Source organism: Thalassophryne amazonica, chromosome 22 (assembly GCF_902500255.1).
Source record: "Thalassophryne amazonica chromosome 22, fThaAma1.1, whole genome shotgun sequence".
NCBI classification, from domain to species: domain Eukaryota; kingdom Metazoa; phylum Chordata; class Actinopteri; order Batrachoidiformes; family Batrachoididae; genus Thalassophryne; species Thalassophryne amazonica.
The window spans coordinates 17,541,815-17,566,814 of NC_047124.1; the positions used below are offsets into that span (position 1 = coordinate 17,541,815).

The window sequence follows — 25,000 nt, forward strand, 5'->3', positions numbered from 1 at the left end:
GTGTTAAAACAGTTGGGGGAATTCAAATTTCCATCAAATATGATCAAAGTGTCCAAACATTTATTTGTGACAAACCACATGAGAAGCACGTACCACAGTTGGTTGCACTTCTCCACATATTCCAGATGAAGCTGGCATTTCCGCACTGCTGAGCAACTTCTCTGAAGAAAGCACAGCTCACATCTTGGCTTTCCTCATAACTGTGAATATTCTCTTCACATAGCTTGATGTAATGAGGAATTTGGTTTTGCAGACAATCCAAAGCAAAGGAAAAGAAATGCCTGCATACCTGCAAATATCATCAGCACATAAAACATCTGATAATCTGCAAACATGACTGAGTGATATTTAGGGAGCAGAATCACAGGATGGGATGTGATGGGAGGTAAAACCGTTAACCTACTGGTGACAATGTGTATGCAGGATCTCAGGTTTGACATGTGTCCGCTGGAAGCACGCTCTCTGCAATCAACGGCTGCACATCCCCTAATGACATTTTTTAAAAGTGTATATTAGAGTGAGCTGTCTATAACAAAAGAGTAATTGCACACAGATAAATTTATACATTTCCATGATAGAGAGAAAACTGACCCACCTTTCGTCAAAAAAGTGACAGCTGCCAATCAAAATCGGCCACGTCACTAAGCCCCGCCCCCTCTATGACGTCATAGCCAATCAGAATCGATGATGTCACTATGTCCCGCCCCTAAGCCCCTCCCCTAGTCCCGCCTCCAAGCCCCGCCCCCTTATGACGTCACAGCCAATCATAATCGATGACGTCATTATGCCCCGCCCCTAAGCCCCGCCCCTGATCCCGCCTCCGAGCCCCCGCCCCTTATGACGTCACATCCAATCAGAGTCGATGACGTCAGTATGCCCCGCCCCTAAGCCCCGCCCCCAGCTCCTCCCCTAGTTCCGCCCCTGGCTCCTCCCCTAGCCCCACCCCCAAGCTCCTCCCCTAACCCCGGCCAAGCACCGCCTCCAAGCCATACCTCCCCTCCCACCCAGGGTCTAATATTTTAATGTCATTTTATTTCATGAATTAAAGAACGATTAAAAATACCTAGATCTTTTTAATGTATTAAAGAATTAACTAATTCTGAAATAATTAAACATAAATCACTGTCTATTATTTAATGACCCTTTAATATCTTTAATTCTTAAATTATTACGTTTCCTTTTCTGTTTTTTAATTCGTAAATTAAAGAAGGGGAACAAATACCCGTCTCTCTCGGCTGTAAGTCTTTGCAGCAAGACGGTCAAATACCCACGCATAGAGCCGCTCGCGGAAACATGACCCCACGGCTGTAAAACCTGTTGCAGACGCTGTGTCTGTGTGAGTGCGTGTGTGTGTGCGTGTGTGTGTGTGTGTGTGTGTGTGTGTGTGTGTGTGTGTGTGTGTGTGTGTGTGTGTGTGTGTGTGTGGCGGGACACCCGCTGAGCGGAGATGCTGCCCCGAGGTGATGAACCCGAAGAACAATAAACAATGCTCCTTATCACTCACGCCAGATGATGTTTTCTTTTAAGATATTAGCCGATCGATCATGGGGCGCGGGACACCCGCTGAGCGGAGATGCTGCCCCGAGCCCGAACAATAAACAATGCTCCTTATCACTTACGTCCCTGGGAACGAGTCAGCGAGCATTTCCACTACGACCGGTGAAGAGTGAAGATGCCTGGACCCCCAGCTATGGGTATAAAATAGAATAAATTTGCGGAAAAAATCCTGGAAAACCATGTTGTTTAATTAAGTTTTCTTGTCTTCGAGCAGAGTGCGAAAACCGCATCAGCTTTCAGGGTAAGTGATTTAAGTAATCTGTTTTGATAGAAATGAGTGTTTTTAAATGATGCACGCCGTCTGAAACTGTTTTTTTTTTTTTTTTTTTAGACAAAACCACGCAGACGGTCCAGAGCGCGTTCGGACCCGTCCTCGGTAATATATTTGAAATAGTACAGAATATCCGCTTGCGAGGGTGATGCTTTGTATTCATTTATTTATGTTAATTCTAGAAATCAAGTCAGAGCCCCCTGAAGAAGTTCGAAGGCTGGAAGCCCCGACTTCACCACGCAGATGTAAGTACAGCGATCGAGATTAAATCACGATTAAAACTCTGGAATAACCCGATTTTTTCTGTCACAGCCCATGGAGAAGCGGGTCAGTGGGAGAGACCCGTAAAACGATCCGCGGATGTACACGGTAAGGAGTCGGAGTTTATGTATTTATTTATTTTAAATATTTAATAACTAACGATTTTCTCTTTTTTCAGCACGCGGTGGAGGGAGACCGTCTATTTTCCACAGAGACGCAAGGCTCGAAGATATTCTGAGCTGGGATTAACCTCATCACGCAACTTTCTTGAAAATGTGTAGTCTGTTTTTATTTTTTTATTTTTTCTCTTATTCCGATGGAACGGGAGAATTCATTTTGAAGAGGTATATTAACTGAATTTCTTGAGGTAGATTCTTCCTGCTACAGATTTTAAAAGATGGAAGGAGAGAATTCACATCGGGAAAATAACTTCGGACGTGTATTGGATTTAAACGCTTCAATAATCGACTCAGCGGGGAGCGCTCCTGGAGCAGATGGTCCATTACCCGAGGCGTTAAATTCGCCGCCTCAAAATAACATCGAGTCCGGAGAGAGACTTTTAAGCCGTGTTCGTTTAACACCGTTAAATGAGGCTCTTAACAATTTAGCGGCTGAACGAGAATCGGAAGAAATTAACCCCTACATCATTTCTGCGATTAACGCTATAAATTCGACGGTCCAGTCTGATACTGAAGAGCCCCCTGACCCCCCGCACACCTCACCTCCAGACGAGTCCGGTCCCGCGGCGTTGAACCAGGTACGTCTGACTCCGTTAAATAACGCCGTAAACCTCCTCGCGTGTGAAGTTAATCCTCACGTCCAATCCGCGGTGGATGAATTAAATCAAACGCCTAACGACGCTCGCGCTTTTTCACCTTTAAGAAGTCCCTCCCCGCGCAATGCGCGCGGAGAAGAGATTTTAAACAGAGCTCGTTTAACCCCGATAAACGCGGCGATCTCTGTTTTGATGGAAGACGGAGATGATGCACGACCGGGACCCAGCCGACACTCTCCCATGACGGGTGGTGGGGCTGCTAACGTCATCAGGAGACCTGCTTTTAACAATATCGAAATCAGGCTGCCTCTCAATTTCCAGCGCGCCGACGAAATTCCCGACTACGCGGAATTTTACCGTAACGTCGTTGGGGCTCTTCATAACTCGGTCGAAAAGGCTTTAACACACGCCAGGGCCGGGGACTTTATCCAAATGGAGATTCGTGGGGACTCAGTCTACAACGAGGCCGCTTTGATCAGCTCATATAACGACGCTGGCGATGTGACGGGCTTCCAAAATCTGTTAGAACGATTGATACAATCAAATTCCAACGTTTTAGCCGACGAGTCTCTGGAATTAGTGGTTCAAGTCATCCGCAACCAGAACGGCGCGGGGAAGCGCAGAATAGATGACCTCCTCCATCACGAGGTTCTGAGGAAAAAATCCAAATGCCTTAATATCGTGTATAATCCTGACAACAGTTTATGTTTCGCGATAAACCTCGTTCAGTTATTGAATCCTCATCTGAGTACGCACGAGGCGGAGCAGCGCGGGCTGGCGTTACAAAATAGCGTCGGATTAACGGAAGCTACGCCGGTATCTTTAGAGCAGGTGGGAAAATTTGAAAACGCTCTGGGTTGTAAAATTGTGGTGTTTTTCAGAGCCGAAGGGGAGAGAAAGCTGACAAAATTCCAGACAGGAATACCGGCGCAGCAGAAAACTCTTTTCGTTTTTCTGTTTAATAATCATTTTTACGGAATCATCGATTTAAAGAGATTTTTGGGAGTGAAATATGTATGTAAGTTTTGCTTTGAGGGGTACAATAACCACGCCTCCCATAATTGTCCGTCATATTGTAAAATTTGTGAATCCACGCAGTGTTATGAGAAAAATAACCCTGTATTCTGCAGCGAATGTAACAAGGAGTGTCGCTCTCCCACCTGTTACAGCCTGCATAAACAGCCGAAGTATCGTCCTTCCGCCGGTAAGTTCGTTAATGTGTGTGATAACAGAAAAAAATGCTCTCGATGTAAACGTGAGTATTACATAGCGTTTTCTAAAAACAGCGCTCCGCACGTGTGTAAGCAGAAGAGGTGTCATATATGCGGCGAGGCTCTCCAGGAGCTGAGCGAGGGTCACCTCTGCTATATGACCCCGCTCAAAGCTGAAGAGACGCATTCAGAGAAATATGTTTTTTATGATTTTGAAACGTATGTCGATAATAACGGGGAACACGTACCGTTTTACGTCAGCGCTGTAACAAAGACGGGTGATTTTTGGAGCGCATGGGGGACAGACTGCGTAGCCCGCTTCTTTAAACATTTTAGAACGAGAAAATTCAAAGAATACGTGTTCATCGCTCACAACTCAAAAGGTTTTGACGGCTATTTGCTTCTAAAGTATTTAGTCCAGCAGGGCGTAACCCCCGCTGTGATTATGACCGGGAGTAAACTATTACTCATGACAGACGCCGCCTTTAAACAGAAATATATAGATTCGTTATCTTTCCTTACAATGCGCTTATCTCAGATGCCTAAAGCCCTGGGGATCCGGCTGAAAGACGAAATCATCCGCAAAGGTTACTTTCCGCACCTGTTCAGTTCAGAAAAAAATCTGAACTATGTCGGTCCGTACCCTGACTCAGCGGCTTACGGGGTCGCAAATATGTCAGAGGGAGAAAGAGAGGAATTTAACGCGTGGTACGTGCGGAAAAAAAACGCAATTTTCGATTTTAAAGCCGAGGCCGTTATGTATTGTGATAACGACACAAAAATCTTGGCTGCAGCCTGCTCCAAATTTATGTCTGAATTCATCGCTGAAACACTCGTGGATCCTTTTACCTGCGTTACAATCGCCTCGGCGTGTATGAAAGTCTTCCAAACTAACTTCTTGCTCCAAAAACGCTGGCGATCCCCTCCGCCGACAATTATAGAACGAGGCATAAAAAATATTCGGACGTGGCCGTGCAATGGTTAGAATGGGTTGCTGAGACGCAAAACATTATCATCGATCATGCTCTAAACAGGGGCGAGAAAAAAATAGGAGGTTATTATGTTGATGGGTATGCTCAGATTGACGGCCGGATAAAAGTGTGGGAGTTTCTCGGATGTTTTTACCACGGGTGTGCAAGGTGTTTTACACAGCATGAAATAAACCCTCTCACAAACACCTCATTTGGAGAGCTCCACGCAGCGTGTCAGAAAAAAATAGCCTTTCTGCGGGCTATGCCGGGCGTCACCCTCAACGTAATTTGGGAGCATCAATGGCTTGAAATGAGGCTGAGGGATGAGAGCGTTCGGTGTTTCCTCGCCCGCAGGGGGTTACCGCCGCCCCTCGAACCTCGCGACGCTTTATACGGCGGTCGGACTTGCGCGGCCCGTCTGAGGTACACGGCTGAGCAAGATGAGACGGTCTATTACGTCGACGTGACCTCGCTGTATCCTTACGTTAACGTAAATTTCACATATCCCACGGGGCATCCGGAAATTATAGAGAGAAATTTCAGAGACCCCAGGACTTATTTCGGGCTCATCAAAGCCATCGTGTACCCGCCCCAGGGGCTAAAATTCCCCGTCCTCCCACACAGAACTCCTCACGGTAAACTGGTGTTTACTCTGTGTCGCACCTGCGCTGATGAAAATAATCAAGCTGCAGCGTGCACACACAGTCAGCAGCAGAGAGCTCTGTCTGGGACTTGGACGACCCCGGAATTCCACAAAGCTCTGGATACAGGCTATGCTGTAGCTAAGATTTTTGAAGTCTGGCATTTTGAGGAAAAAAGTGATAAAATCTTTGAGGGGTACATAAACACCTTCTTAAAACACAAGCAGGAAGCCTCTGGTTTCCCTCCCGAATTTGATAAAGACTCCGAGAGCAGAGAAAAATACATCACGGACTACTGGCTGAATCAGAAGATTCGTTTAGACCCAGAAAAAATCAGTCACAATCCGGCAAAACGTCAGATGGCTAAGATCTGCCTCAACTCCTTCTGGGGGAAATTCGCCCAGAGGGCAAATCTGACGCAGACCGCGCTCGTTAAAAATGCTGACGATCTGTTCAGGTATCTGTTTTCTGAAGAGTACGAGGTCACATATCTAACATTCCTCAGCAGTCAGGCGGCTATGGTTCAATGGAGGTACGGCCCGCGGCACGTCAGCCGACCGGGTAAAACCGTCAATATTTTCATCGCGGCGTTTACAACGGCGTACGCGCGTTTGACCTTGTACGGTTTTATGGAGGCTGTGGCAAATCCTGACAGGATTCTGTATTATGATACCGATAGCCTGATTTACGTTTGTAGGCGGGGTGAAACCCCGCTGCCTACCGGTAATTATCTGGGGCAGCTCACCGACGAGTTGAACGGCGACGTCATCACAGAGTTTGCAGCGGCGGGACCTAAAAGTTACGCATATAAAACCGCACGAGGTAAAACGGTCATGCGTGTGAAGGGGATCACTCAAACCCACGAAAGCTGTCAGAAAATAAACTTTGACAGCGTCAAAGATCTGGTCGAGGGTTATATAAAAGATCCCGCCCTCGCTGCATCTATCATAACGCCGCAGCAGGGAATTAAACGTCATAAAAGCAGTTTCAGTTTGACAAACGTGTCATTTCAAAAATCCTTCAGGGTGGTGTATGACAAGCGGCGTCTTTTAAAGGACGGGGAAACCGAACCGTTCGGATTTTGAAACATGTCTCACTCTGGAAATACGGTGGAGATTGACCCCAGACTTCAGCTCCCATTCTCCTGTCTCATCGTTGGACCGAGTGGTTCGGGAAAGACTGTGTTTGTGAAAACATTGCTGGAAAATTGTAGCCACGCTATGAGACATGTGCCTGACAACATTGTATGGCTGTATACGTCTGAACAACCTCTGTATTCTGAACTGAAGAATAAAAATATTAAATTTGTAAGAGGACTCCCTGACTCATTTCTGGACGACAGCCTTTTCCCTGAAGGTCAGAGCCATCTGGTTATTTTGGACGATCTCATCTTTCAAGCAACGGATCATCCTGAAGTTGTAAGAATTTTCACCCAGTACAGACATCACCGGAATATGAGCGTCATCATGATCACACAGAACGTGTTTCATAAAGGGAAATACAGTCGAACCATCAGTTTGAATTGTAATTATATGGTGCTGTTTAAAAATCCCAGAGACAAGTTACAGATGAACATTCTGGCTCAGCAAATGTTTCCCGGCAGAAAACAATTTTTTTGGAGGCACTTGATGATGCTACGAGCGTACCTTACGGGTATTTATTACTGGATTGCACGCAGGAGTGTCCAGATCAGTTCAGACTGAGATCGGGATTACTCCCGCACGAGTGGCCCACAGTTTATTTACAGAAAGATAAACGGATATGAGCTCTCTTTTAAAAAGGAACGCCCCCGCTCTTAAAGCGCTAATCAGAGCCGGGGCGAGGGAGCGTCACCACAGCCTGAAGACCTGCAGGGCGGAGCTTCTGAAAACTTTATCCGAGATCGCTTTGAATATATTAAAGGGGAATATCGCCTTGAGCGACTCTCAATTCCGGGCCTTGAAAAAACGAAAAAGAGTTTTACGTCTTCTGGCCGACAGAAAAACCAGTTATAAAAAGAAGCGGGGAGCGCTGATTCAGACGGGCGGCTTTCTCCTGCCTCTGCTCGCCGCGGCCCTGCCCGTTATAACGAGTCTAATAGTACCCAGAGGATAATGGCGTTCAAAGCGGCGCAAAAGATGTTTTTACTCACTCCACAGCAGATGCTTCAACTCAGTCATTCCGTTCCGCCGAGCGGAAATAACATCAGACAAACGGCGGAAAATGATTTAGACTCGCGAATGCGAGGTATACTGGAAGAACGTACTCACTCTCCTTATGAAAAAATTAAAAAGTATGAGGCTCTGCTGCAGCGCTATTTAACCCTGATCAAGCAGGGGGAACTCGAATCACGCGTTTCACCCCCGCAAGAGACTCGCGTCGCTAAGCAACCTGAGGAGGAGGGGGTGGAGGAGGAGGAGGAGGAGGATGAGACTGTCACAGAGGTCCTGAAGAATATCCCCTCCAGAGAGCGTAGAAACGCTGAATATATTATGAGGAAATTATCGAAGGGTGATACGCGCTGGAGTCCGTCGGGGGAATTTATTTACAAGGGGAAAGTCGTGAGGGGGTCTCACGCCATAGATCTTATGAAACATCTCGGATCCTCGTTCAAGAAATCGAGCCCTCCTACAGGCTGGGTGAAGTTCCTCAATATTTACAGGAGCGGAACATCCCGGTGGCGTGCGTATCAAACCCGCAAGCCCGCGAGCAGCTTCAGAAGCTTAAAAAAGGCCGGAGCAGCTCGCCGGATGAATCCCTTCTTTAACCGATTCGCCGGCCAGGAAGAAACTTAAGAAAAAAAAAGACTTCCAACGCTGGGAAGGTTTCTCACCATAAAAGGAGGGTATCGAATTAAAAACTGACTGGATATTATGATCAAGATTCTTTAAAATACATCGCAGTCAGTCACGTTTTTGTATATTGTTACTAATAAAACACAGACTGAAACTCATCTCCGGCCTTCATCACTTTTATTCGGTATACGGTTTAAAAAACAACTTTCAACACTTCTCTACTTAATAACAACGATGCAAAAACATTAAAGGTATGATCGGGGTGCATTTTCTACACATTCGGAACATTTTTCACAAAAAACACATAAAAAAAAATCAAAGGTCAAAGGTCAAAGCTTCTTTCTACGTTTAAAAACGGGGGTTTACATCATGCAAACGCGATAAAACTTTAAAGGTATGATCGGAAGGCCGCTCTCACACATCCACCCCGTTTTCAGGCGAAAAAAAAACATAAAAAAAATTTAGGATCAAAGATTAACACTTCTTTCTGTACTTAATAACAATGTTTTAAAGCGTGCAAACGCGATAAAACTTTAAAGGTATGTTCGGAAGGCCGCTCTCACACATCCACCCCGTTTTCAGGCGAAAAAAAACACATAAAAAAAATCAAAGGTCAAAGGTCAAAGCTTCTTTCTACGTTTAAAAACGGGGGTTTACATTATGCAAACGCGTTAAAACTTTAAAGGTATGTTCGGAAGGCCGCTCTCACACATCCACCCCGTTTTCAGGCGAAAAAAAACACATACAAAAAATCAAAGGTCAAAGGTCAAAGCTTCTTTCTACGTTAAAAACGGAGGCTTACATTATGCAAACGCGTTAAAACTTTAAAGGTATGATCGGAAGGCCGCTCTCACACATCCACCCCGTTTTCAGGCAAAAAAAAACACATACAAAAAATCAAAGGTCAAAGGTCAAAGCTTCTTTCTACGTTTAAAAACGGAGGTTTACATTATGCAAACGCGTTAAAACTTTAAAGGTATGATCGGAAGGCCGCTCTCACACATCCACCCCGTTTTCAGGCGAAAAAAAAACACATACAAAAAATCAAAGGTCAAAGGTCAAAGCTTCTTTCTACGTTTAAAACGGGGGTTTACATTATGCAAACGCGTTAAAACTTTAAAGGTATGATCGGAAGGCCGCTCTCACACATCCACCCCGTTTTCAGGCGAAAAAAACACATACAAAAATCAAAGGTCAAAGGTCAAGGCTTCTTTCTACATTTAAAAAACGGGGGTTTAAATTTTCCAAACGCAATAAACTTTAAAGGTATGATCGGGAGAGCGTTCTAAGACGGGGGTTACATTTTCACACGGAAAAACATAAAAAAATAGGAACGCCGGTTAACACAAGCCGTGACAATATTTAAACTCATGCAGAGGCCCTGCTAGCTGGTTACAGGAGGTATTGCAGCTTTTCTTAAGGCAATAACGATATCTTTTCACAAAATCAGAAACCAAATCATCGTTCGCGATAGTATTTTCGGAGTATAAAGACACCACGTCCCGGTACGACTTCCCACTGGCTCTGTTATACAGATAATACACGCAGTGTTGTCCGCATACGTCGGATAACTCGTGCTGAAGCTGCTTGTTGTGATACAGAATGTTTTTAACATCTGGGAGATTCTCCAGATATTGCAGGATGCTTTTAGGGTAGTAATCAAAGTCAGGGCTGAGGCCGAACGAGTCAAAAAATGTGGCTCGACCATTTTTTTCAACGGTGAGCGCTAACCAGTGTTCTCCCGGTAAATGTCTAGGGTGGGTGTTTACAATGAAATATACGGGAGGGCCCGGCTTGATCCGGAATAACTCGTCAGACGCAAAAACACCGGCAAACAGGTCTCCTATTAAGCCCCTCATAACTGCGTCCAATTCCAGGGTGTTCATCAGTAAAAATCCACAAGGACCTGTCGCTTGGAATTAATCTCCAGGAGAGAATCATAACACGCGTACACTATCAGCGTGGTGGTATGCGGAGTCGCGACTCTGAATCTCATTTCAAGTCGCAGGGTGCCTGTGGAGACGGGGCTCAGAGCGCCGCTGTCCTCCTCCGGGTTTAAATTGAAGACGTACAGCGCGTAGCCGCGCGCAAAATCCTCCCGGTCTATACAGAGAGGCTGGTCTTTGAGGTGTCGTCCGGTCGCGGTGTAGAGATTGTAAAACTCCCTGACAGAGAGTTCGTTGTTAAATTCAGGCTGGAAAGCTTTAGCCGGCAGCTGTCTCCCGTTTTGACTGAGTGCGAGGTACTCCAGGTCATAGTGTGCAAATTCAAACGGGGACAGATCTCTTCTCCCACTGAATGCATTGTGATTCACCATACCCAGAACCACATATTTGGGCATGGTTCCTAAAAACAGGTTCTCCTGGTTGCATATCCTGGAATGGCTGGGGATCACGTAAGTCTTAACGTTGATTCGTGATAACGGGTACACGGCGTTCCCTTTCATGAGAGCCGCGGAGTGGCCCAATCTCACTGCAGGGGATACGGTGACTTTCTTAACGAATAGGGATGCGCCCAGAATTTTCAGCTTGAAAGTGGAGGCCGCCAGCCCCATCAGGCAGAAAGCATCGCTGGCTCGAATTAATTTAACTCTTAGATCAATGTTATTCAGAAGAAGCCTCTCGCAGAAAAATATGTCCGCGTGCAGCGGACCCTGAACTTGAAATTCACGCGATTCGGCGCTAAAGCGCGCTCTGCTCACGAGGCCTTTATTCGGGCCCGCGTCATCCACAGCGGTCGAATTGTGCTGACCCGGGGTGTCCTTGTAAAACAAACCGCCCGTGAACTGCGATTTCAATGAAGCGGGGGAAAAGTTCAGCAGCGTCTCAATCATTGCCCTGTACGGGTGCGTCGCGCTGGACTGGGAAATCAGCCGGTCACCCAGAGTCACGTCGACTTGTGAGAAAATCGTATTGAGAGGATAATTTATGACGCCCACGCGGGCGTCATTAGCCAGGTCAGTCCCGTCAGCGTTTGTAATTTTCATTCGCAGATAAAGCAGCGTATTATTGAGGTCTAAATACCTCTCACCGTCTCCGGGGATAAAAAACTCGATAGGGCCCATGTCCGTCAGGGCTGATAACGGGCTGACTTCAACGTATTGGCTTTGCTCGATGGACAGCTGGGTCCCGGGGACGGCGAATAAATCCAATTCGCTCATGGTGCATTCGGGGGAATTATTTCGCAAAAGAGACATTGTTTAAGAGAAAATATCCCCGGACAACCTCCTCTTCTTATGCTTCCTTCGAACTGTTCTGCTTTTTCCGGGGGTCTTTCGCTTTTTAACTGTTTTGACCCGTTTCCCCGGGGGGCGTTTCCGGGGCCTTCTTGAGAGCACCATGATCCCGGACCCCCGCTGCTGCTCGGGCTCCTGACTCCGTCCGGCCCTCTCAACAACGCGGCTCACTACGTCGGAAGCGATGCTTCGGGCTGCGTTTTTCAGGTGAGGTTTGGCGATCGTGTATCCTTGTTTAATCAGCGGCGACACAAATTTGAACAGTTTCGAAAATATGTTCCCGAGCCCGCGCCCGTACATAACAGGAGCGCCGTGGAAGCCGTGAAGGCCATTCCCGACTTGATTTTCATAGTAAGGCACAAATCTATAAATGTCGGCTTTGTGCGCTGCCCCAGCCATTTTTTTTTTATCCCGCCGGTTTAAAATGTAATGTCACAACCACTTTACCGTATCTGAAATCCACCGTTTGATCTTGATCGCTTTTGATTTCGATGCGTATTGTCTCAATATGTCTTTTGGAGACCGGGATGTAATAAGCGGGGTTGAATTTCTTTGTAATTATTTCCCCGAAACGACCTCCAATTTCGAACGCTCGGAGGAGAGGAGCAAAAGCGTCACCCACCGCCTGAGGCTGTACAACGTCTGTATAACAGAACAGGTGATACATCCCTGCTTTTATATCGGGGTAGCGGGGACAGCTCGTGACCCCGGGTCCGCATCTCAGCCATTGATTAGGGTGCATCCCCAGCATGTACGCCGTCGGGGCTTCAAAATATACCTGGCTGGTACCGTCTCCTTCCCACAGAAACTTTTTCTGGATATCGTCATATTTTAAAGTCAGATTCGGATCTATAGTCTTCAAACGAGGGTTTATCAGCCCTGCAATAACCTCAAAGTTATCATAATATCCCGTGTCAAAATATCGCGAGTGAACGGCGAGTTTGTTCTTGCCCGTAATTTTCATCACCTGGAACGTACAGGAAGGCTTTTCCGGGATATTTAACCAGGTGTGCGGATAACAAATTTCCGTCAGCGCCACATCCCAGTCACCCTCTAGATCCAGGTGTCGAGCCAAGTCCACCTGGTAGCATGAAATTGTGTTGTCCGGGAATACTTTTAGGCTGGCGTTTGAAGGCAGAGTCATATAAAATCCGTGTTTCAGATCCCGATCCATTTCTCATATGTCGGTTGAAGATGGAAGTTCTCATATTTATACGGCCATCAGCTGGTCCGCGGGAACCCAGGAGTTAAATTTCTCGGGCCAATTTTTCCATCTGACAAATACAAATTTCTTTCCCTTGGTAAAACGTTCACGAATAATTTCTTGAACCTGATACGGTCTGTCTTTTGCTATTTTAACCTTCTGCAATTCCGGTTCATAGAATGAGCCTTCAATGATCTCACCGTCATAATCTTTCAATTTATAAACGGGCGGCGTACGTTGTATACATTCTGACACCGTGAACATTTCATCCGTAAAACTTTGTTCATATTTTTTATCAAAAACTCCCCTGAGTTGGAGACCCTGACTATATCTCCGACCTTATATTTACACTTCACAGGCCTCCTGCGTAGGGTGGATGCCCCATACAAATTTTGAAACACTTGATCGACATTTCGATCATTAACCTCATTCGGCCTCATCTTAATGCTTTTATGATAACTCTCGTTATAAGCCGTGAGTAAAGACGGTAGGACGTCGATGTATCTTCTCGTGTTTTTAGCAGTAAAATATCTCCACATTCTCGTCTTTAGCGTGCGATTAAACCTCTCGACAACCGAGGCTTTCAGATCACTTGCGGTGGCAAAATGTAGAATCCGGTGTTTTTTCATTAAATCCTTGAACGATTTGTTAAAAAACTCTTTCCCGGCATCAGTCTGCATCTTCAGAGGCACCCCGCTCTGCTTTAAGAGTGAGGCAAAGGCCTGTGAGACTTCGCGCCCTTGCTTTGACTTCAGAGGTCTGGCATACGCTTTTTTTGAGAAGATATCGATAACGGTCAGCAGGTACTTGTACCCGTCGTTAAAATCTGATAACCCCTGCATGTCGCATAAATCCGCCTGAAATTGGTTAAGCGGGTTTGTGACAAATACTCTATTTCTTGGAAAATGCGTCCTGGCAGGTTTGTGTAATGTGTATGCATCTTCCCCCGACAGGAAATCTCTGATATGCTTCATACGAATTTTAGAGCTGTGTTGATCATGCAGAGCCCTGCGTAAACGCTCCGGCCCTCCAAAACTCCCCGGATTTACCGGACTATAATATACATCCTTCATTAAACCCTCATCACCCATCTTTTAAGACGGATCTCTTCAGAATGATGAACCGGATAGTCCTTTTGCATTTTTATATGTTTTAGCGACCATAAATATTAGTCTTTTGTTTTAAATTGAACTCTGATTCAGCACCGCGGAGAGCGCTCACAGAGCAGCCTCGAGCTTTTAATAAGACCGTGTTAAAACCCCTCATTAATTCATACGAGCACCTTTTTTCCACCAAAACCTCGTTTGTATGACTCTGTCTTGCAATATGAAGCGCCTTGAGGCAACTGTTTTGTTGTGGTTTTGGCACTATATAAATTTGATTTGTAAAACATTTCACCCTTTTTCAACAATATTATAGGAAAGAACACAGGCCGTATAAGGTTTAGAATATATGCTTTATTACATTCATTAAAGTCACGCACAGAGAAAAAAGCAATTGTTCATGTTTATTAAACACAACATGTGTGAAGGAAAAAAGTATACGTTTTAAATAGGAGCTCTTGGAAACGTTAAATTGAACTCTGATTCAGCACCGCGGAGAGCGCTCACAGAGCAGCCTCGAGCTTTTAATGAGACCGTGTTAAAACCCCTCATTAATTCATACGAGCACCTTTTTTCCACCAAAACCTCGTTTGTATGACTCTGTCTTGCAATATGAAAAACATTTCACCCTTTTTCAACAATATTATAGGAAAGAACACAGGCCGTATAAGGTTTAGAATATGTGCTTTATTACATTCATTAAAGTCACACACAGAGAAAAAAAGCAATTGTTCATGTTTATTAAACACAGCATACGTGAAGGAAAAAAGCATACGTTCACGTACAAAACTGGAAAACTCTCAGTAATACATCTCCCCCGCATTTACGGTTTATTTCAGTATTCAGCTGTAAAAGTGTAGGAACAATCTCCCCTCTGGACACCCCCATCTGTTTCACCCGGCACGCTATCACATCCACAAACAGAGTGTATAATGTAAGCAGATGCATCGTATTACACCGTGTAAAATCGTCAGTGGTCAAAACAGAGATTTTCAGTAATACGTTGTACAGAGATTTTTCAGATGAATGGAGAGCCGCGCTGTAGATATGATCTGTCCAGACTCCGGGCCCGGGGCGACGTCTGATAACGTCGAAAACCCTCTCCATAGCGCATAAAGGCGGGGCGTCTGGGATCTCCAGCCTGCGAATGACTACCCGCTCCAGCTTATACGAGAGTCCACGTATAATATAAACTTCCCGCAAACTTTGAAAGAGAATCATCACACAATTACCCATGACTGTAAAACAATATAATGATATTTAAAAAAAAAAAAAAAAAAAAAAAAAAAAAAAACAGGTTTTTCTTCAGTCGTCTGGGTTATAGACGGCTACCATCCCCTCCAGGTCGAGATCTGCGTCTTCACCGAAACATGTGTACAGTTCGTTGATCTTTGCTTCAAAAGTATCAGTGTATTTCAGCTCAGTGAGGATGTTTTCTACCACCCCCTGAACCCTCGCAGCCGATGGGTTGAGGAAGCGCTGGGCTAGGAGCTTTACCACAGCCGGGATGAAGGTCGGTCTCCAGAGTCTCACCATTAATCTCTCAAAATGTCCGGTAAAGAAATATTCATTTAACGGGTCCAGGCACTCGTGCTGGCGCTGGCTGGGGTGATCGATCTCACACCCGTAACAGAGTTTTTGTCTGTAACTTTTGATCACAGCCAAAAGTAAGTGTGCCACGCCGACTTTCACCGTTTTCAGGAATTCCTCTGACAGGAACCCGTCAGGCCGGTCAGATGCGAAAGATGTGGCGTATTTCTCAGCCGGCTCGAGGTCTTGTACCTCCCGCGGACTCGCGGCCTCCGTGACAGCGGGAAGAGACCCCACGCCTCCCGGGCTGGAAAGCGCGTGAGAAGGATGGATCTCGCCCCAGACCGCCTCGAGCTGAACTCCCCACGGGCTCTCGTACCCACCGCGGGTCCGTGAAGCCTGGCTCAGGGAGGGCCGGTCTCTTCCACAGTCGAGCGCGCAGTCACAAGCGATGTCGTCGGCCGCTGCAATGGGAGAGGTTGAGGAGCTCATGCTGGTTCGTCGTCCGATGCTTGAATGAGATGTGGTCCCCTGGTTTTTATAGAAATCCCCGTGCATGCGGGGAGGAGCTACGTCAGAGTTTTTTTTATTTTTTTTATTTTTTTTTTATTTTATTTTTTATTTTATTTTTTTATTTATTTTTTTTAAGTAAAAAGAGGGGCCAAGTTTTTTCGGACTTCGATAACGTCCCTCCAGGCCAGGCACCTTGTAAAGAGGCCCGTAATCCTGTCGTTGCAGGTGTTGAACATCTCATGCCAGCTCTCAGCCGCAGCTGTGACGCTTCTGACGTGGCCGCTGGCACTAACCCGCTCCAACTTAATTTCACCCTCAGAGACAGTGTCAGGAGGTCCACGCTGGAATATCACCCTATAGCGAGGCCCCTGGGCGCTGAGCCAGGTGAGTTGGAAGCGTGTTTTCTTCTTTTCCGGCGTCCGATCTCCTGGAGGTTCAGGGTTGACTGTGTCGCGAATCATCGAGCCCGCCGCCGCGGAGAAGACACCCCAATCGGCGGAAGTAAGCGCCACCCGTGGGGTTCCTCGAGTGGCAGTCTCACCCTCGGCCAGAGTGAAGAAACTTACTTGGGCATAATACGGGTCGAACGTGTAAGTTAAACGTTCGTGCCCCTCCAGGCTGTACGTCAGATCTTCCTCCGGTATCGGCTGGCTCAGACGGCTGACGTACATTCTGGCTTTTTTTGGGGCAAGCGAGCCTTCTGTTGTCATGGTGATGTTAACCGGTGTCTCGCAGATGTAGCGGAGGATCGGAGTTCGTCTCGCCATGGTGAATGCTGTATGTCACTCTATCGTCGAAAGGGGATTTTAAACCCTTCTTCGTCCGCGGGGCGTAATTCCTTACCTTTTGCTCTAAAAACACCGTTTGGCGTAAGTGATAAGGAGCATTGTTTATTGTTCGGGCTCGGGGCAGCATCTCCGCTCAGCGGGTGTCCCGCGCCCCATGATCGATCGGCTAATATCTTAAAAGAAAACATCATCTGGCGTGAGTGATAAGGAGCATTGTTTATTGTTCTTCGGGTTCATCACCTCGGGGCAGCATCTCCGCTCAGCGGGTGTCCCGCCACACACACACACACACACACACACAACACACACACACGCACACACACACGCACTCACACAGACACAGCGTCTGCAACAGGTTTTACAGCCGTGGGGTCATGTTTCCGCGAGCGGCTCTATGCGTGGGTATTTGACCGTCTTGCTGCAAAGACTTACAGCCGAGAGAGACGGGTATTTGTTCCCCTTCTTTAATTTACGAATTAAAAAACAGAAAAGGAAACGTAATAATTTAAGAATTAAAGATATTAAAGGGTCATTAAATAATAGACAGTGATTTATGTTTAATTATTTCAGAATTAGTTAATTCTTTAATACATTAAAAAGATCTAGGTATTTTTAATCGTTCTTTAATTCATGAAATAAAATGACATTAAAATATTAGACCCTGGGTGGGAGGGGAGGTATGGCTTGGAGGCGGTGCTTGGCCGGGGTTAGGGGAGGAGCTTGGGGGTGGGGCTAGGGGAGGAGCCAGGGGCGGAACTAGGGGAGGAGCTGGGGGCGGGGCTTAGGGGCGGGGCATACTGACGTCATCGACTCTGATTGGATGTGACGTCATAAGGGGCGGGGGCTCGGAGGCGGGATCAGGGGCGGGGCTTAGGGGCGGGGCATAATGACGTCATCGATTATGATTGGCTGTGACGTCATAAGGGGGCGGGGCTTGGAGGCGGGACTAGGGGAGGGGCTTAGGGGCGGGACATAGTGACATCATCGATTCTGATTGGCTATGACGTCATAGAGGGGGCGGGGCTTAGTGACGTGGCCGATTTTGATTGGCAGCTGTCACTTTTTTGACGAAAGGTGGGTCAGTTTTCTCTCTCATGATTTATCAACATAACAAAAAATGATTAACAAATCAAACAACTTTCATGATGTATGTACTTTCATAATACACTAGAAATGAAATGCATAATCAAATCAACAAGCAATTGTTATTAGTGTGCACAATGATCAAAAGTAAAGCAACTTGCACACATAGCTGGAAAATTAAAATTTATTAAGACTGAATTTAAAGAAACCAATGGATTATCAAAAACCCAAATTTACAGCTTTTGCTTATTGTGTGCCCACTTTGTGGAATAACTTTCCTCCTTTCAGAAAAATCTTAAAATATATCTCTTCTCTAGTGTTTATTGTTACTGTAAAGTTTAAAAATACATTCTGTTTGAAATATTTCAGTTGAATTTTTACTAGATTGCATGGAGTATATGCATTTGGTGTTTTGATTTTTAATTTGATTTTAATGATTGTTCAATATTGAGGTTGTGCTTTGATATTTATGTTCAGCACTTTGAAAATGAGTGAAAAGTGCTACATAAATAAAAAATATTATGACTATCTTATTATTATTAATAATAATAATATTTTGTAATAGTACCCATGGGCATGAAGACAGTAAGGGCCAAAATAGGCTGGCATCTGACCTCAATACCCTTGACCTTCACCATAATAATTGACCTCTGACCTTGCCAGAGCAATTCTGGAATCCACCTGTGTGTGCTACATTTGGATTAAATCAGGGGAGAAAATCACATTCCTTGACCTTTGCCTGAAGTCATTTCTAATAACAATTTCAGGTTCAACATTTGCTAGCACACTATGTTTGGAAGAAATCAGCATAAGGGTTTGGGAAGGACAGACTGGGAGAAAGCCATGACCTTAATCCTGATAATTGACCTTTGGCACATTTGACCTTGTTTGGCAATTCATAAATTCAGCTCCATATGTGTGCCAGGTTTGGTGCAAACTGGAGTAAAAAAAAACAAAAAACAAAAAAACCCTTACATTTTGACTTTTGAACCCAATGACATTGAAACCAATGACTGAGCTTCAGCACATTTGACCTTGTTGGGCAATTCCCAAACTCAGCTCCATATATGTGCCAACATATAAATATATGTTGCCCAAAAAATATATAACATGATCTTTGACCCAATTGACTATGACCTTTCTCAAAACAAAACCCCTTATGGGCAAATCTGGAGGCAACCTTCATGCATACAGCATACAACACTTCAGGGGAGTAGTGGAACAGACAAACACAAATAAACATTTCTCAAATAATAGTATGATTAATATTATTGCACTTTCTATTCTAAACTCCCACACATCTACGCTAATATTTAATCGTGCCAAAACCCCCTTATACTTTCATCAAACATTATAAATGTCTCTACTGGAGCATGCAATTAACATAGTAACACAAAACACTACATCATCCATTCAGTCTTTATCCTGCTGCTGCCAAAGAGCTTTTACTTGCTGCTAAAGCTGCTTTCTTCTCGAGCATAATAATTACTATTGTGACTTTCTGTGTGTTTATTTAGTCTTTAGGAATCGTACCAAAGGTATTGTGTTGTCCACACAGGCCGGTCATATCAGTGCTCAGCTCCAGCTCCACCTACACAACAAGACACAAAGATTCAGCTGTAGAATTTTGCAATTATTCAACTTAACAAGATGAACATGTCATGGGTCCATCTATAAAAAGTGTCTGTTTCCTCTCACCCACAAACTATCTATTCCTCCGCGTACGCTGTGCCAGGTGATGGAGAGAGGAAGCAGCGAACTCCTCAGTTTGGTGTAGACGCCAAAATGAAAAATACGCTGGTAGGTGTGCTGGTACGGAAGCAAAATGCTGCCAACAAACAAACATGAACAGGTGTCAGTGCAAATACTCTAAAATGTGATGCAGATCACCGTTACAATGAAATGATGTAGATATGACGATCTCATGAAAACACATTGATTCACTAACAAACAGATAGTAATGAATTATGTACCCATTTATACAAATAAACACCCCAGAATCCTACGTCATTTAATGATACAAATATGTGCTATATCCGACAGACAACTAGCCAAAAAAAGCCAAATGCACTGCAAGAGGCCAAATGCACTGCAAGAGACTAAATGCACTGCAATGCAAGAAAACACCAGCAAATAGAAAAACACTGCAAAAGCCAAATGCATTGCAAGAGGCCAAATACACTGCAACTTAAGAAAACACCAGCAAATAGAAAAACACTGCAAAAGCCAAATGCACTGCAAGTGGCTAAATGCACTGCAAGAGGCCAAATGCACTGCAACTTAAGACAACACCAGCAAACAGAAAAGCACTGCAAAAGCCAAATGCACTGCAAGAGACTAAATGCACTGCAACTCAAGAAAACACCAGCAAATAGAAAAACACTGCAAAGGCCAAATGCATTGCAAGAGGCCAAATACACTGCAACTTAAGAAAACACCAGGAAATAGAAAAACACTGCAAAAGCCAAATCCATTGCAAGAGGCCAAATACACTGCAACTTAAGAAAACACCAGCAAATAGAAAACACTGCAAGAGGCCAAATGCACTGCAACTTAAGAAAAAAACAAAACAAAACAGTGAACAGAAAAACACTACAAAAGCCAGATGCACTGCAAGAGGCTAAATGCACTGCAACTCAATAAAACACCAGCAAATAGAAAAACACTGCAAAAGCCAAATGCACTGCAAGATGCCAAATGCACTGCAACTTAAGAAAACACTAGCAAATAGAAAAACACTGCAAAAGCCAAATGCATTGCAAGAGGCCAAATACACTGCAACTTAAGAAAACACCAGCAAATAGAAAACACTGCAAAAGCCAAATCCATTGCATGAGGCCCAATACACTGCAACTTAAGAAAACACCAGCAAATAGAAAACACTGCAAAGGCCAAATGCACTGCAGCTTAAGAAAATAAAAAACAGCGACACTGCAAGAGGCTAAATGCACTGCACCTCAATAAAACACCAGCAAATAGAAAAACACTGCAAAAGTCAAATGCACTGCAAGATGCCAAATGCACTGCAAAAGCCAAATGCATTGCAAGAGGCCGAATACACTGCAACTTAAGAAAACACCAGCAAATAGAAAAACACTGCAAAAGTCACATGCACTGCAAAAGCCAAATGCATTGCAAGAGGCCGAATACACTGCAACTTAAGAAAACACCAGCAAATAGAAAACACTGCAAAAGCCAAATGCACTGCAAGAGGCCAAATGCACTGCAACTTAAGAAAACACCAGCAAATAGAAAACACTGCAAAAGCCAAATGCACTGCAAGAGGCCAATTGCACTGCAACTTAAGAAAAAAGAAAAAACAGCGAACAGAAAAACACTACAAAAGCCAAATGCACTGCAAGAGGCTAAATGCACTGCAACTCAATAAAACACCAGCAAATAGAAAAACACTGCAAAAGTCAAATGCACTGCAAGAGGCCAAATGCACTGCAAAATCCAAATGCATTGCAAGAGGCCGAATACACTGCAACTTAAGAAAACACCAGCAAATAGAAAACACTGCAAAAGCCAAATGCACTGCAAGAGGCCAAATGCACTGCAACTTAAGGGCCCTGTCCCACTGGCGTTTAGGAGGATTTGCGCATGAAGTGAGGAGACAAAAGCTGAGCATCCGCAACAAAGGTGGGCGGAAATGACAAATGTCCCGGGGTGGATCAGCAAATACATGAGGAAGAAAAGCGGATATAACAGGGAATAGAAGTGAAGGCGACCACGGAGGCGCCCCCAATGAGGGGCACAGCGGCCGTGATGCACTCGCTCCATCCGTGCCCACTCTGTCTGCATGCGCAACATACCATATACCATTTGCGACCGTGATGTGGCCGTGCTGGGCAAGCGTCGTATCTGTTTTGCACGCTGTTCCGGTCCGCCGCCAAGCTGCGCCGACCCGTCAGTTGCGGATATCAGTGGATGACAGGGGATATGCGGCACGCATGGTTGTGTATGTCCTGCGTATGTCTTCAGTATGTGTTCAGGCAGTGATGCGGATCTCATCCGCAGCAGGATTTTTGAGCCGCTCAAAAATCCTGGCTGCGGACATGCGTGCCTCTGCGAATGATCACGGACGTGTTCAGATGGCGGCCGACTCATACAGGGATGTTACACGGTTATTGCGGTTGTTTGGCGGATGTGGGCCACTTTTGTACGCATTCCATCCGCAAATCCTCCTAAACGCCAGTGGGACAGGGCCCTAAGAAAACACCAGCAAATAGAAAAACACTGCAAAAGCCAGATGCATTGCAAGAGGCCAAATACACTGCAACTTAAGAAAACACCAGCAAATAGAAAACACTGCAAAAGCCAAATGCACTGCAAGAGGCCAAATGCACTGCAACTTAAGAAAAAAAACAGCAAACAGAAAAACACTACAAAAGCCAAATGCACTGCAAGAGGCTAAATGCACTGCAACTCAATAAAACACCAGCAAATAGAAAAACACTGCAAAAGTCAAATGCACTGCAAGAGGCCAAATGCACTGCAACTCAATAAAACACCAGCAAATAGAAAAACACTGCAAAAGCCAAATGTATTGCAAGAGGCCGAATACACTGCAACATAAGAAAACACCAGCAAATAGAAAAACACTGCAAAAGCCAAATGCACTGCACGAGGCCAAATGCACTGCAGCTTAAGAAAACACCAGCAAATAGAAAAACACTGCAAAAGCCAAATGCACTGCAAGAGGCTAAATGCACTGCAACTCAATAAAACACCAGCAAATAGAAAAACACTGCAAAAGTCAAACGCACTGCAAGAGGCCAAATACACTGCTGTGTATTGAATGTGAGGCATTATTTGTAAAGCGCTTTCAGCGTCTGATGCAGATGGAAAAGTGCTGTATAAATGCAGTCCATTTACCATTTAAAATATATACACTGGAGTTCATACGCTTTAGTGGTTTTTGTGTCCGTGAGTGCATCAGAATGCAAACGTTTCAAGTCATACTTTCAAGTCTAGAAGGACTAAAATACAGAAGCCAAAATGTGAAAGAGCTACATCTTCATTCCATTGTCACTTATATGTTTTTCTGATGTTGTTATACCACCAGACCTTTTCTCTTCCACCAGGATGTTTCCATTCTGCAGAACGGTTCTGATTTTGTTGATGATGATCTCAACTTGGACGAGCAGCCCGTTGGCTCCCCGTTGTATAGTGATGTCACAGTCCACCCGGTTGTGGGTGAAGCGGGTGAGGGTGAAAGGGCAAGTCGAGCGCACGTTGAAAAGGGTGCCTTTGAACGGCTGGACGACTCCGCTGCCAAATGTTCTGCATGTGTCTGATCATAAAAAAACTAACTGATTGCATGTTGCCAATAATTGTTGAACCAACTTAAACAAATTGTTTCAATTGGTAACATCTAAATGAATTAAGTTGTTTGAACATAAGTTTGTAAGTTAGAGTCTAACTTTTTAACTTAAGTTGCTTATTTTTTCAGTGCAGTTGTTATGAAGACAGGTATTAAATATATAAGCACAATATAATCCAGGGTTTGGAAGTTTTTTCCTCAAAAACAAACTGATTTGTTTTCTGTATTAAAAAAACCTTTTAACTTATAAAAAAAAACTGAGAATAATTATCTTTTGGATGACTCTTTTTTTTGAAGATTTTTAATTCCTATACCGGTCAACCAATTCAGATGCATTTACTCTTCAGATGAAATTGACAGTCTGTCTTATATGAGCTCATATTAATAATTCACTTTCAATTCTAACAAGCTGTGACATGGTTAAAACAGCAAAAATGTTGTTCCCATCCACGATATAAGGGCCTGAGTGCATGTGTTGGCTAAAACATGATTGGCGTTGTTAAATTAGCCTGTTGAAACAAGTAAAGCACGTGACGTATCTGAATATTTTCCCCCTATTTATTAATTACTGTTCCACTATATTTTCTTTAATGGTAAACCTTGTAAGATTATTTATATACTCACATTTCTCCTTTTCAATGGCCGAAAGTGAGAGTCCTGCCCTAAAATCTAGGAGGGAAAAAAGCATAGTTGAATTAAATAACAATAATATAATAAAATAATAATGGTTAAAAAAGTACAGAAAATATACAGGAGCCAATAAATATTGTACTTCCAGTATATGTAGATATAATGTAGTATATCACTATTCCTGGTATATTCAATTAATAAGGGCTTTTTTAAAAATAATAAATACTGTAATTTACTGATAAAGATTTTAAAATATAATAGAGGCAAGCAATTTTAATTTTTTTTAATTTAATCTATTTTATTTCATCTTAAATTTGTGGTTGCTACAAATATAACATTAAACAGCAACATATTTTCTTTCCCTATATTTATTAGTTTTTGCACTTCATGTCCTGTCTCAAATAAGATAAATGACTTAATATTTAGGTGAATCTTTACACGTTACCTGAGGCCACTAAAAAACAAACGACCAGCATCCATCCCAGTGAGATCATGCTGCTTAATAGAGCAATAACTGCGTGACTGGCCCATGACACGGTCTATATATATATATATGCACATCTAGAAACACGTCAGCTGCTTTCAAAAAGCACCAGGAAACAAAACACATAAGAGATTAATTATTCATTTAACTGGCAGAAAGAAGGAAATGGTCCCACAGGGGTGGAACACAAAATTCAACCAGATCCATCAAACTGTGTTGATTCTGCAACTATTTCTTTGAGAAATTGATACAAACCATTGAGCACTCCAAACCAAACAAATAAATCAACCATTAATGGAGAGTTTGACCCTTGCAAGTACAACAAAATGATGATGTACCCCACCCCAATGGATGACATATTAACTCCTTTCCAAAACTATAGTGATGCTTACGCTTGGCAAACACTACAAAGAAGGGAACAATGCCTTCCTTGTTCACTGAAGACAAGGAAAATTTTGCCAAAGAGGCCAATAAATGACTGAGGTACAGAAGCAGGATGTCGTCTGGTATTATTACAACATGGTCAAGGAAAAGCACCAAATGTCATGCAACAAACCAGCCATTCAATTTTCCATACATTCAGACGTGTGACTTGAGATAGAATGATCATGTAAATGAATTAGCCTTATTAATTTTACTAATG

At 44.1% G+C, this 25,000-nt stretch overlaps 1 protein-coding gene across 1 annotated transcript in view; it reads right to left on the reverse strand.

Annotated features, from left to right (window-relative positions):
* Nucleotides 1-23,931, reverse strand: part of LOC117504466 (mucin-2-like) — a 54,169-nt gene extending 30,238 nt beyond the window's left edge. The window contains 6 exon segments of the mRNA XM_034163935.1: nucleotides 94-289; nucleotides 404-486; nucleotides 19,451-19,508; nucleotides 19,616-19,745; nucleotides 22,988-23,213; nucleotides 23,868-23,931. Of these exon segments, the coding sequence (XP_034019826.1) occupies nucleotides 94-289; nucleotides 404-486; nucleotides 19,451-19,508; nucleotides 19,616-19,745; nucleotides 22,988-23,213; nucleotides 23,868-23,931 (757 nt within the window).
* Nucleotides 23,932-25,000: the final 1,069 nt, after the last annotated feature.